This window comes from Anguilla rostrata, chromosome 2 (genome assembly GCF_018555375.3).
Source record: "Anguilla rostrata isolate EN2019 chromosome 2, ASM1855537v3, whole genome shotgun sequence".
NCBI lineage: Eukaryota > Metazoa > Chordata > Actinopteri > Anguilliformes > Anguillidae > Anguilla > Anguilla rostrata.
The window spans coordinates 42,842,319-42,855,814 of NC_057934.1; the positions used below are offsets into that span (position 1 = coordinate 42,842,319).

The window sequence follows — 13,496 nt, forward strand, 5'->3', positions numbered from 1 at the left end:
TTATATTCCTCTCAAATCTATTCAAGGTTTTATTTATAATAAATCCATCAAAATCTTGCATTAAAAACGAATTGCCATCACAACTGCTCTGTATGTGCAGTAGTAATTGAGTGTACACAATTTCCTCAGCTAATTTTTGGATTGTGAAAATGTCTTTTCTGCTTGTACCTTCAAACGGGCAGTCAGTTTGAGCATACTTTTAAAACCTATACTCTACAGTGGTGGAGAGGAAATGACTGATGAATATATACACTAGCTAACCTCAAACCCTGAGAGATATCTTTGTATTGAATTAACTATTTTTCTTTCTTTGTACTGCACACACAACCCTCTTTTCATAGTGCAGTACCTAAACGGTGGCTCAGAGTATGAAAAGGATAAATGCCACATCTATGTCATTTCCAAAACATCTTTATTGCACCAAAGATTTTGTTTCAATAGAGAGACTGATTATTAACCACTCTTTTATAGATATTTTCTCTGCTGCAAGCGTGGGGACAATTTTTCCATTGAATTTTTCCATATAAAATTTGCAAAATATACAGAGATACAAGCAGCACAATAGTGCCAAAGAGGCATAAGGAGATGAGGTTGAAAATGAAAATATTCAAATCTGGTATCGTTTGGGTGGAGCCAGCACTGCGCACTGAACACTGTTGTAGTCTCTGGTATTCAGCACATTGGTGATTGTGTTCGATTTTGCATACTGTGATCTGGAGGTGTCGGACATTCACCAGATCCAAGCCACCTCTTATGATTTGAAATTTGCAATTCCACTTATATCCAATTCCTACTTTTGTTAACAATCATATGGTTTTTGCCATTAGAAGGAAAACACAAGCATTTCAGAATACCTGAACTTATTAAAGTAAATTTTAACCTTATAAATAAAAAGTTAAAACATGGTCTGTTTTCACACATATTACATATTTACAAAATGCAAAACAAATATGAACAACGGGGAATAACCAAAAATTTGAGCAGACTCTTTCATCCATTTTTAGTTTGGAGATTCCTCCTTCCGCCATCAGATGCCCCTCTCCCTCGAGGTCCCGCTGCTACTGTAAAAACCCACGTTTACCAGATAAGAGCGGGTCCTGGAGCAGACCCTTTCCCAAGAGGCGGCTGATTTTTGTCCACTGGCAGAAACAAGGCTTTATTTTAACTGAAACCAGTCCTGTACTCGTCTCAACGGGAGACGACTGTGCTGCGCTCACAGCTGGCCTGTGATTAGCCCTGTGTCCCCCCGCAGGCGACTGTTCCGAGAGGCCACAGGCGGGGCCACACTCACAGGATTCTGGGAATTTTCTGCTGCTGATGGGGGGGAGGCTGTAGAGGTGGGAGATTATTAAAATTAAAACTCACAAATGTGGACAGCAAAATGATAATGCTGTGCCATAGCTACAGCCTACGTGTGCCCCTTTTAACTTCCTTCAGTGTACTGCTTCATAGTGCTGGTTAGAATTTAGAGAGGGACACGTTACTGTTTTTGCTGAGATTCTCAAAGTCTCCATTTTTATTATGGTATTCATGTTGTTGTATGTGTGTATGGGCATGTCTATGGAATGGTTATGGTCATATTGTGTGTGTGTGTGGGTGGGAGAGAGTTCTCCTGCATAGATGAGTGTGTGCGCAGGTATGATAACGAGAGGCTCTTTGGCAGGTGGGCTCACCTGGCTGTTTCTCATAAGGAATGTTGTGCTGAGTCAGCAGTGCCTGCAGTCTCTCAATCTCTTCACTCTGTTTCTGAAACTCCTGTACCCAGAATTCCCGGTCATTAGCCATAAGCAGTAGTCAGAGAAAACTATGGAAGTTTCCACTTGGCTATTCAATTGTACAAATACAAACTGACACTGCCTTTTCTGAAGAAACATGCATTGATTTCATACTCTGAATACTCTTTCTTTCTCATGTAATGCACGTAAAAGTCTCGTTCAAAGGAAGGAACCAAAACGTTTCACACTGACACCATAAAAGGAAAATTATCTAAAGCAGGACTGTTGGGATTTTCGCTTATTTCTGGTATACGCTTACCTCATTGCATTTCTCAAGGGACTCAAACTTTTTTGTGCGGTTACTGCTGTCCTTCTCGGTCACCTTCTCGGTCTTTAAAAAGCCAGCTTCCTCAAAAATGTCCTTGAGCAGGTTATTGTACCCCTTAAAATGAACACATTTCACATGTGAGAAGATAGAAGAGGTGGTACGGAGGATGCCACGCTGTAGGTAAGGCTGAATGAATGCTAAACGTTAGCCTGAAGCCTGCTACTCTCACCTGCTCAGTGATGAGCTCCTCATAGCGAGCCTGTTCAGCTTCATCCCACTCCTCCTGTAGCTGCTCACTTAGCGTCGGGTACACTGTATGAATGCATGCAGACAGACAGACAGACAGACACACACACGCACGGACGCACACAAGCACACACACGGACACGCACACCTGTGAGTTAGGTGCTCAGGACCCAAGTCTGTAGCCTACTCTACAACTCTTTCTTTGCGAAACAAGGGCTGAGCGACTGGCACAGAAAGAAATCAATAACGTCCCGGCTTTGATATCCTGCAAATGGAAATCAATGAGGAGAAGAAGCCCAAAGTGCACACACTCCACCTCTTTGCTCCGCTAACAACCGCCTTACCTTTCCATTCTTTTCTCTGAACTGAATTAAACCAAGTCAGACACTTCGCATTCAACAACTCACTGACCTGAAGAGTGAATATTTCTAAATTACGTCACTGTATGTGCATGCAGTGTTTACGCCACCTTACCTAGGAGTGAATGAGGGTGGCACACGAGTGGCGTCTCAAAAGTCAGGGAGTACATGCACGTGCTGGGCTCTGACACCTGTGCCAGCTTACTGCTGCCCCCGCAGGAGAGAAGCACCTTGGGACAGACAGCACATAAAAGCCCCGCACACAATATAGACATCACAGCCCACGTCACAGTCAATGCTACCATTGCATTACATTTCCGGCATTTAGCAAACATTCTTAGCCAGAGTGACTGACACAGCTTAGAGTCGTTTTACATGCAATCCATTTATACAGCTGGGCATTGGCTGAAGCAGATCAGGTTAAACACCTTGCTCAAGGACACAATGTCAGCACCCCAGGTGGGAATCGATCATATAACACTTGGAGTCGGAAGCCCGGTTTCTAACCCAGACGATGGAAGCCATCTATCCCTGGGTGAATATCGCTGATGACTGCAATGCACTGTGCCTTGGAGGAACTCATGCGAGACACAGTGAAAGAATCTATTCAGAACCTGAAGTGCATCGGTGCACTAGGAGCAACAGCCTAAGCGTGGGCTCAAGCTCAGCTGATCATGACCAACGATTATGACACAAACCCCATTCTTACTCAAGCTAACTGACATTATAACACAATCCCCCATAACTACCTGAATGTGTGAAACTCATAATGAAAAGCAGTCAGAACATAGTGTGTGAGCAGTGTGGCAGCCAGCCTTATATTAAAAGCCTGCAAGCTGGAAGACAGGGCAACTATTCAACAGACAAGGATAAAGACACAGACAATGCGGAAGTGTATAATGGGTAAGGAGCTGGTCTTGTAACCTAAAGCTCACAGGTTCCATTCCCGGGATGACGAATGCCATTGTACCCTACAGCATGGTGGGTACCCTTAACCTGCATTGCTTCAGTACATATCCAGCTGTATAAATGGATGCAACGTAAACGCTATGTAAAATGCTGTTAAAGTCACTCTGGACAAGACCGTCAAGTAAATATCTGTAATGCAATGCAATAAAAACTGAGCAATTGCTTTTTGGTGTAAATGACCCTACACAGAGCAGAATTTACATGAAACATATACTTTTTTGTTAACCCAACCCACCTTAGTTTGTCTGTTCTTATTCCCACAGGAGTCTCCCTCCCTCATCCACATGGCCTTGAACGTGTTGTTGACGATCTCCCACTCCTGCCAGATTCTGTTAGAGCGATACCAGGTGAATACAGTGCGTCTGGTGGGTCCCAGGAAGGCTGCATTGCTTCATTACAGCAGAAACACACTCACCCCAGTATGCCACTGTAGGCGTTCCACCTAAACGTCTGCTCGTGCTGGGTTATGTTGTGGAAAGGGCAGAACTCATATTTATATCTGATAAAACAGAAATACAGGAAATTTTAAGTGACATCATTGAGGCATAACAGAAAACAGCTTCACGTAGATTGGTGTAAAAAAGGGTCTTTTATATCATAAGATCACAGATCATACTTTCTGTTCAGTGCTTAACATGAAACATAATGCGCTATTCATTAATACCAAACACCTAGCTCTGATGCCATACATACGTAGATTCTATGTAGCTGAAACACTTCCCAGAGAGCCTGTGTAGATGAGCAGGTCCTAAATAAGAAAAGCAGACCATTAAAATACAGAATAACACTGAGGTACAGTCAAAGCAATATCTGCAGTTTCACAAACAAAACAAGCCTGACTGATCAACACACAGGCCAAACTTTTCATGGCAACGTGGTCTTTGTACAGCCTTTTTCTCTGCTGCGTACTTTCTTTGCTGCTTAAACAGAGCTACAATATTAATTCATAAAGTCTGGATAAATCAATTCACATTCATACACCCAGAAATCACAGCACAGACTATGCATTCCTCTAATCCCAAATGCCACATCCCATACTCCACTCATAAAACAGGTACATTAAGGGTTGGCACAGCTACACAAGGAGAAACCCTCCAAAAACAGCCTCAGTCACTTATTGAGACAACTCTATAAGTGTGCTACAGCCCATAATGGACACCACCAGCAGCAGTCAAAAGGGGAGCTTCAGAAATAGTATACTAAGTACCGGAGTACCACGTACATTACTGTTGAAATGTAATTAATTATTCATATTTCACCTGACACTGGCGAGGGAGACACTTTGGGCTGAAGTCTGTTCGCTTGTGCTGCCAAGGGGTTGCTGAGCCTACAGAAAAAACACTGTTACATACAGCAATGACTATTGAACTTAAGATACGGTGTACTGATGCATAACAAAACAACATACACACAACTGAGCAAACATAACTCCTTATGTTTACCTACATTCATAATACGTTTTATTTTCCTGAATCAGCTTACCCAAACGTATTTGGTTCCTCCACAATCTTCATCTTTCCAGCAAGTGCACTTGGCGCTAAAATTTTTTTAAATAAGGTAAGGAACAAGTGATGGAAAAGATCTGAGAACAGTGCCTATTTTTATGGCTGGCCCACTGGCTGGGTGCAGTCCACAGCGCGACAACGTCCATTACTACAAATTGTCGACCAACGTTAACGGATAAAAATCTTGTGAATAATACTTACCACAGTGTATAACTAGAAAAATAAAACCGAACCTTCTTGCGCGACATATTCTAACCATATAATCATACATGACAAATGCTGTTAGCGTGAAGAAAAACTAGCAGTTGCGATGGATTATTTTCTTGTGCATCACACGGAAGTACCCGTTTGTGAGAAACCCACATGACCGTTAATAAAATATTTTAAATGAGACCACACATTGCAAGTGGCTTCCTAATCTAGAAAAGAGTTCCGTTTTTATACAAAAATTTGGTTCACTAAAGAAGTTCCGGTTAGTTCCTTTTTAAATGATCCGAGGACAGAACCCTTTACAGGAAGCCCAAGATTACAGTTATTTCTTTGCAGCTTACCGGAAGTGACGAAAATAAATATTATGTTTTACATATAATTCATGTATAACAATATAATACTGGAATACGATTTTTTAAAGCGAAACAGATAGAGACGTAGGTCGAGACATAGGTCGCAGTCCATCCAATATTATATGACTATAGTATTATTAGCTTGATAGCTAAATTAAGTGAGCTAGCTAGTTTACTATCGTGATGTATAGTGTTCAATTTCAATACGGCCGGGTATGTCAAACTAAAAAAAAAGAAATGGTTGCAAGGATTTAACGTGGTTGCTGGAAGCAATTGTAAGTAGCAAATTACTGATGTTCAACTAAATTATTTGTAGCGATTTCCCTTTGTCAGAACTGACGATTTAATACCTTGCAACGTTGGTGAAACCCGTTGCTGTAAACACATGTTGATCAACTCGCCTATAAACTAATAATATAACTGAACTGTTGATTCCAGTTTCAGTGCCATGCTAGCTTGCTGATGCTATACTAGTTCCCAACAAACCTGAAAATGAGATTGATGTCATCTTCGTAGTTTGGCAGCGACAAGTTTAACGGAGTGTGGATTGCTTACTGACTTGATAATATCGTTGTTTAATTTATCGATTTGGTTTTTCCTTTGCAAGCTGGTTGTGTTTGAGTACTATAAACTAATTTATGAAGTGGTAAATAATAATCAAGGTAATAACACAGACTGTGCTGTCAGCTTTCGTTGAATAAAGGTAGCATGTTTTTTGAGCTGAGGACGCAGTCTTGACATGGGGCGCAAGAAACAGCAACAGGGAAAACCCACGCGCCAGGAGTGCCGTGGTAAAGACTTGCGACACAAAATGAAAGGAAAATCACTGGAGACATTCACTGAAGAAATGCACGGCGCCTTACAAGGTTGGCTTTTCACCAATTACAATTTTCAAAATTGTACTCTAGATCAGTAGTTCCCTACCTCGGTCCTGCTGAACACGTTCTTAAATTCTATTTCTTGAATACTATTGTGTGACGAAACTTATTTTAACACAATGCAGGTTTGGCTTGTTGCCATTTGCTGTCAGTAAATGAATATATACTTAATTCAATATACACAGATGGTTTCAGGTTTCTACACTCTCGACAGATAGAACTGCTTTCACCAGTCAATTTGTAATTGAATAAATTCAAAATGGAACCTTTTAATTGGAATTATTTGCCATACAGTACATAGGCTACAACGCAGTAAATGAAAGCATTATTGGTCTGAAATCCCTGGGATGTGTATATTGGACATTGTTAGGGCATTCAGTTCTGGTATAATTTGGCTTTAAGAGGCAAATCGTCCTTAAACAGACTCATTTAAAAGTAACTGTAAAAGTGTCTAATTAAGAACTATTAGAAGCTCATTTCAATACAGCGCTTGTTATGGCTGGAACAAAGACCAGCAGCATACACAATGGGTCCCCAGGACCAAGATTGAGAAACACTTCTCTAGGGGTGCATAACCAGAGCCAATCTGTTTCAGAATTTTGTGCCAACTTCTGCTTTTAATTATTTAATCAGTTCAATCATATCTTGGTCTGACATGTGTCCAAGCGTCAGCTACAGCTACAGACTGAAAGTGCATCCTAAATATTTTACTGTGATCAGGAACAGGAATGAACCAGCATAGTTAACAGCTATCAGAAAACTAAAACTAAGGTCATTGGTTGGAACCAAAATCAGCATGCATACTGGGCCTTCAGGCCTGGAGTTGTGCACCCCTGCTATAGATTGTTATCATCAAATGTCTTCGTGCCAAATTGAGCAGAACTAGATGTGTCTACAGTCTAAAGATATTTAATTTTTTAACTCTTAAAATTTGAGTTCAGAATTTGGTGGAACAATGCATAATGTTAATGGTAAATGTTAGAAGCCTATTATAGTTCTGTTCTTATTTATCAAGTGTAGCGGTGTGTTATCAGCTGGGCAGTATGGTGTAACTGAGGTGCTCCTGCCCATTGTGTGTTTGTGCGTGGGTGTAGCGAGTCTTCAGGCAGATGGAGAAGAGGGAGCCCAGGTGAAGCTGCCCTGTGCCCTGGCCATGTGGGACCTGGGCCACTGCGATCCCAAGCGCTGCACAGGAAGGAAGCTGGTGCGGAAGGGCCTCGTGCGCACCCTGAGGCTCAACCAAAGGTTCAACGGCCTCATCCTCAGCCCCATGGGAACGAAATATGTCTCTCCGCAAGACAGGTGAGCTGCAGGCACTAAGGCCACAGTGTACAGCTTGTGTTATATTGCATTATATTATATTCATTTAGCTGACACCCTTATCCAGAGTGACTTACATTATAGGAGAAACAGAAATGTATTCACCCGATTTAAATATCTGACTTGGCCTGCAGCATATTGAACCCACAGTGTGCAGTATGTGCTAAACCCCCAATGTATATCATATGCTAAACTAATAATGTGCAGTATGTAAAAAAACTGCAATATTGGCCTCTGTGCTCTGTGTGATTAAGATGCTCCCTTCTGCTTGGCAGGGAGATTGTGACTCAGAATGGACTGGCAGTGATTGACTGCTCCTGGGCCAAGCTAGAAGAGACGCCCTTTAGTAAGATGAGAGGGAGCCATCCCCGCTTGCTGCCTTACCTGGTAGCGGCCAACCCGGTTAACTACGGCAAGCCCTGCAAACTGTCCTGTGTGGAGGCCTTTGCTGCCACCTTCTGCATTGTGGGTAAGTCTGGAGGACCAAGACTGAACTGTGCATAAATGCTTTTAACAAAGCTCTTTTTGATTTGAAAAGCACAGAACTCTTGCATGCCATGTTACAGCATAGTATTGCAATTATGCAGTGCTGTTATAATGGATGTTAGAACATGTACAGTACCAGTTCTCTGTGTGACCTGTTTAAGTTTGAGATAGGTATGTGCAATTCCACAATTGCACACCTTGACACAAAAATTCATAGTTAGCCCTTCAATCGTGTGCAAGTGAAGATGCGCTACGCTCACCCAGTTAGCTGGACTACAGAGCTAAAACAACAAAATTAGATGGTGCGAAGGCTAAGACCAGTGGATTCAGAATGACTTTATTTTCATGTGCATTTCAGTGAGTAGAATATCTAGCATACTAAAACACAAGAATTTTATGTAACTGCTTTATGAAAGTGGGTTCAATAAGTTTTTTATATTATATATGAAATGCTTAACAAGTGATACATATTTATACCTGAATTAACTTTATCATCATATTACCATTCAATTTCAAAATAATTTCCATCTGCTATTAATGAGTTTGAAATTAAACATGTTCTTCTGTAAACTTGACCCGATATCCATTTAACTAAGGACCACTTGAGTGTTCTTTCAGTTGATGATTCAATTACCACAGGAAATACTACATCTACCCAAAATTAACAACTATGATTTAAGAGGTGGATATTTTATAATGTAACATAGAGGTCCACCACCTGTTCCACCCACATCTCAATTACAGTACCCCACCAGTCCCACCACCCCTGCCATTTTGCCCCGTATTGCACATACTAAAGCAAAGGAAATTTGTTAGGCTGTCACCATGACCTGTCAAATTATTGGCTTGAATTCAGACAATTATGCACCCATTTGTGCATTGAAGTGGAGGAAGATAAACACCTTTACGAGGCGGCTTGCGACTTCATTATTCAAATCAATATTTTTCTTTTAACACGCAAGCCTTCCACAGGGAGAGCCGGGGCAATGCACTCTCATCACATTGGTTAAATGGAAGCAAAATATGTGGGCTGTAAATCACTACATAAATGGAGTATTTTTGTTGGAGATAGTAGGAATGCAGTGTAAGTGAAATTTCAGGGCCAGTATTTTTGTCCGTATGACCACACGATTAGCCGCTCATGCTTCAGCTGGAAACTCTTTTCATTCTATTTTCAGTCAGGTCTGCTAACTTTAATTCAGTTCTGTTTCTGAAATGCCCAAATGGAAATATGGCTTTTAAGATGTATATTTACATGTGCCTGCATTTGCATTTTGTTTGAGTGTTGAGGGACTGGATGTACAGAAACAAACCTGCATAAAATTTTAATATACATACTGCAGACTGTTTTATAATTAAAGTCTGAAGAATATAATGTTAAGTCAGGAGTATTTAATGATAAGAAGGGCCAGAACAAAATCCAGAGATAGTGATACATTGACAGGGAGATTGAGAAAGATTTGGACAGCCAATGTAAAATAAATGAATAGAATATTTCTAGTTCGCCTACAACTTGTTTTATTGATAATTAACTTTTATAAAGATTAATTACCACAAAATGAGAGTAGCCTGTTGAAAAAGTATGACTGGAGTACTGAAATGAAATTGGTGTATTTTGTTGTCACTTTCAAAGATAAGAACATTTCAGAGTTCTGAATGAATTTTCCCAAAAATATTTGTATCTTGTGGTTCTACTGTATTTATGTACAATGACATGGCTGTACACATTATGTCAGAAGTGGATGTGTCATGTCTGCTATTATTGGTTGTATCTATTATGTCCAGTTGTTGTTGTGTGTTTTGTAACTATGCCTTTTAGACTGAAATATTTTCTTGATTAAGTGGATGAATTGGTAGACAGGAGGAACTGAGCTAAAAACACTTTAATTGAAGCTCTGTTCCAATAGGTGGGTATTAATGAAGGGTTTGACAGTGCTTGAATGTGTGTGAAATGCAGGTTTCAGGGACCTGGCTGTGATCCTGCTGAGGAAGTTTAAGTGGGGCAAGGTGTTCCTGGACCTGAACCAGACCCTGCTGGAGCGTTACGCAGCCTGTCAGACAGAGGAGGAGCTGCTGGCCGTGGAGAAGGAGTTCCTCAGCTCCAAACCAGAGGAGGAGGAGATCGGTACAGTAGCTGCTCCACACTCACTGCTATTACACATGCTATGGTCTTAGTGAATGAGTGAGTTACAGCAGAGGAGGGATTTAAAGTCTGAGAATTGTGCTGTAAATAGGATAGAACAAGAAACCTGGCTGTTTCTTCCCATAATTGTGCTTTTTTTCTTCCTATGGCAGCTTTTTGCAGAGGGATAAAATAAAACTTTGTGCTCTTGGCAGAGCTGCATAAATTGTTTTGCTTCTGCCCAGCATGTATTTCCACTCATCTTGTTTATTTCACAGCTCTTTGCCGTGGATCTCTAAGAATTCTCGAGTGTACAGAAACAGATTTTTTGTAAATATGTTGCATCTTTTAATGGTTATTTTCCGCTGACTGTCCACTGTCCCTGACCACTCACGAAACCCGAACGAATTTATGAAAATTTCAATACTGTGTGACTTGCACCTGCAGTGCACAAGCTTGTGGGGATATGATACACTATCAAAGCATTGTTAAGCCAATTTCAGCGTGCACAAGCTATATTTCAACAAGAATCATGGTACATTTATAGCAAGTAGAACAGATAGGAATTGATATGCTGATGGTAAAATTAGATTTCATCCATCTGCTTGTGCTGAAAACAAATCCTATGTGGTTTGCTTTTTCAGGATTAACCAGAAGCTTCCATTTAAGATGATATTTGAGGGGGAAAAAATTGGAAAGCAAATTGAAAATATGGAAATCTGATCAAATCAGTGTGTTTTGAAAACAATTCAAGAGAAAGGATTTACAGTCGGCATCAAATATTTTGTGCATACCAGTCAAACCTAACCAAAGCTACATGTAATGCCTCCTTGCATATTTACCTTTTTATATAAAATGGTATAGGACATTTGATTTATTACTCTCTAGGTATCTGCTCTTCTCCTAAGCCACACCGGGTCAGAGACATTTTACAGATAATCCGATTAAGTGACTTGTTCAGTGGCAAATCAGGAATAAACCTCGCAAACAATACAATTTCTGTTTAGTTCAGTTTTTTGCCTACAATGCCACTCCTTTCTCCGTGCTATAAAATAATAATCATTTCTTGAGTCAGACTGTACAAAACAATAACTGACAGATGTTTGGCAATTGTTTCATTGTGTTCAAAATTGAAATTGTTATACTGTACATAGTTCACAAGGCCTTTGACTGTTCCTTCATGTGAATTTCCAACGACACCACCAGAGGACAATGTTTCCCACAGTTATTAGTAGCTACATTTACAGTAACCTGTTCATATCAGTGTATATTTTATACTTGAGGGATACCCAAGTAAAATTTATAAAAGTCAAAACGTAAAAATACTTTTGAATTTTGAAGAACAAATATATTGAAACCAAAAAGCTATCCAATAAGCTATGATGAAAAACCTCTATCATGAGTCACAATTCTTCCCTGATTCAGTATCTCTTTTCATTTAGATCCATTTGATGTGGACTCCGGTCTTGAGTGCTCAAATCTCAACAGACCCATGTGAGTAAAAAAAAAAAAAAGAAAAAATCATATTTGTAACAAATACCCAAACGTATATTATGTGGAGTTTCCTATAACATTTCAGAATCAACATATTGGCGATCTTCTTGTCAGGTAGTTCCATGACGGTGTTGTTTGTTTGATGTACATTCAGGGCTGCTCAAGAGGAGGAAGACGATGAGACTGACAGTGAGGAAGATGAGACGTCAGGAGAAGAGGGAGACTGTGATGGGGAGACCAAGAGGGAGGAACAAGCAGATGAAGATGATGCAGAGTCTGAGGAAGAGGAGTGCGAGGAAGAGGGGAGGACTGCTTCTACACACAGTGCGAATGTAATTTGGAAAGGAGCAAAGAAAAGAATACGAAACTGATGTTCATTTATTTCACCGACAAATACCAACATTGTTTTTTTTTGACTGGTAAAACAGCAAGCCTTGGAATGTTTATCTCAAGTCTAATCTGTGTTATTTTTACTAGCTAAATCAGTCAGATTCAGTTCAATTTAGACTGCAATTTTAACCAGAAAAATTGTTTCCCTCAGCAACTTTATTAAGATGCTCATCCATTTTCTCTCACTAGACAGTGGAAAAATACTCTTTGCTTGTATCACCACTGATGGACATATTTGGACATCCTAAATCTGAAAATGCGCTTGGCAATGCAGTTGTTTGGTTTAAACAAGATTGAGGGGTACATGTAGGCATCATAGGCTCAGCAATTAAAGTTGAACCCTTAGTAGAATGATTTCTATGTCAGTCTATAGAACACTGAATATTGTGTACATATCCTGAATGGGTTAAATAAATAATCTTTCGAAATAAAAATAACATCAAGTGAAGCACAACAGTTAGTACATACATATCACTTACAGATACACACAGATCTGTTGTTTTTCACTTCACATCACAATTTGAGGATCTGAAAATATAGGAACTTTTACCAAGTTGTGCAAGACTCAAGAATAGGAAAAGTCATTTCTGAACATTTTTGTCACCAGTTCACTTTTTAACCTCTTAAATTGATGTGTACTTGTATGAGCAGAGATGGTTTGTTTCACACAGGACATTTATCATGATTATTGTCTTTCCTAGATTAGTCTCCTGTCATACAGTACGTGTGCTATTTAGGCAAGAACACTGAAACACTGAACTGCACCAGTCTTATTGTTTGGCCTCAGGAAAGAATTGTTAAAAATATACACGTAAAATACGCTACCACAATTGGCATCTATCAACAGGCTAAAAATGAATGTCCTGTCCCTTCTGCTTCCATCATTAATACCGTGAAATGCAGGAGTGCTTTCCTTTTAAAGTCGACCTGATACAACAAGTAAAAAACACACGTACCAATAAATCATTGTACAGTCATATTGGTGTGCACAATTTACTCTTCTTCTCCTACTGACTTCTGAATTTCTTTAAGTTTTTTCACAAACTCCTGCGCCTCCCTGTCCGTGGTTCTTGCTTCCAGCATCTTCAAAATAGGTTTGTCTGTGTTGGGAAAGTCAAACA

At 40.0% G+C, this 13,496-nt stretch overlaps 3 protein-coding genes across 9 annotated transcripts in view; 1 reads left to right on the plus strand and 2 right to left on the minus strand.

Annotated features, from left to right (window-relative positions):
* Positions 1-395: 395 nt before the first annotated feature.
* gnptg (N-acetylglucosamine-1-phosphate transferase subunit gamma) lies at positions 396-6,634 on the minus strand. Of its 3 annotated transcripts, none has more exons than XM_064322377.1 (11): positions 6,610-6,634; positions 5,100-5,154; positions 4,877-4,944; positions 4,311-4,365; positions 4,033-4,116; positions 3,853-3,946; positions 2,764-2,878; positions 2,273-2,355; positions 2,035-2,157; positions 1,674-1,755; positions 396-1,329 (listed from the first exon to the last, which is right to left on the minus strand). In XM_064322377.1, exons 2-11 carry the CDS (start codon positions 5,129-5,131, stop codon positions 1,214-1,216), a joined length of 852 nt encoding a protein of 283 aa, XP_064178447.1. In that variant the 5' UTR covers positions 5,132-5,154; positions 6,610-6,634; the 3' UTR covers positions 396-1,213. The 3 variants fall into 3 exon arrangements, with proteins under 3 accessions (XP_064178447.1, XP_064178446.1, XP_064178445.1); XM_064322376.1 differs by lacking the exon at positions 6,610-6,634 and adding an exon at positions 6,172-6,307; XM_064322375.1 differs by lacking the exon at positions 6,610-6,634 and adding an exon at positions 5,324-5,496.
* tsr3 (TSR3 ribosome maturation factor) lies at positions 6,415-13,352 on the plus strand. The gene is made up of 6 exons (XM_064322373.1): positions 6,415-6,551; positions 7,658-7,865; positions 8,159-8,352; positions 10,327-10,494; positions 11,934-11,985; positions 12,140-13,352. The coding sequence occupies exons 1-6, from the start codon at positions 6,425-6,427 to the stop codon at positions 12,354-12,356; spliced, it is 966 nt and encodes a 321-aa protein (XP_064178443.1). The 5' UTR covers positions 6,415-6,424; the 3' UTR covers positions 12,357-13,352.
* The window catches only part of LOC135248119 (BAI1-associated protein 3-like), a 37,467-nt gene continuing 36,314 nt past the window's right edge, over positions 12,344-13,496 (minus strand). For all 5 annotated transcript variants that reach the window (XM_064322369.1, XM_064322372.1, XM_064322370.1 and 2 more), the window contains exon 34: positions 12,344-13,475. In XM_064322369.1, coding sequence (XP_064178439.1) covers positions 13,369-13,475 — 107 coding nt within the window. In that variant the 3' untranslated portion in view covers positions 12,344-13,368. The remainder of the gene's footprint in view (positions 13,476-13,496) is intronic.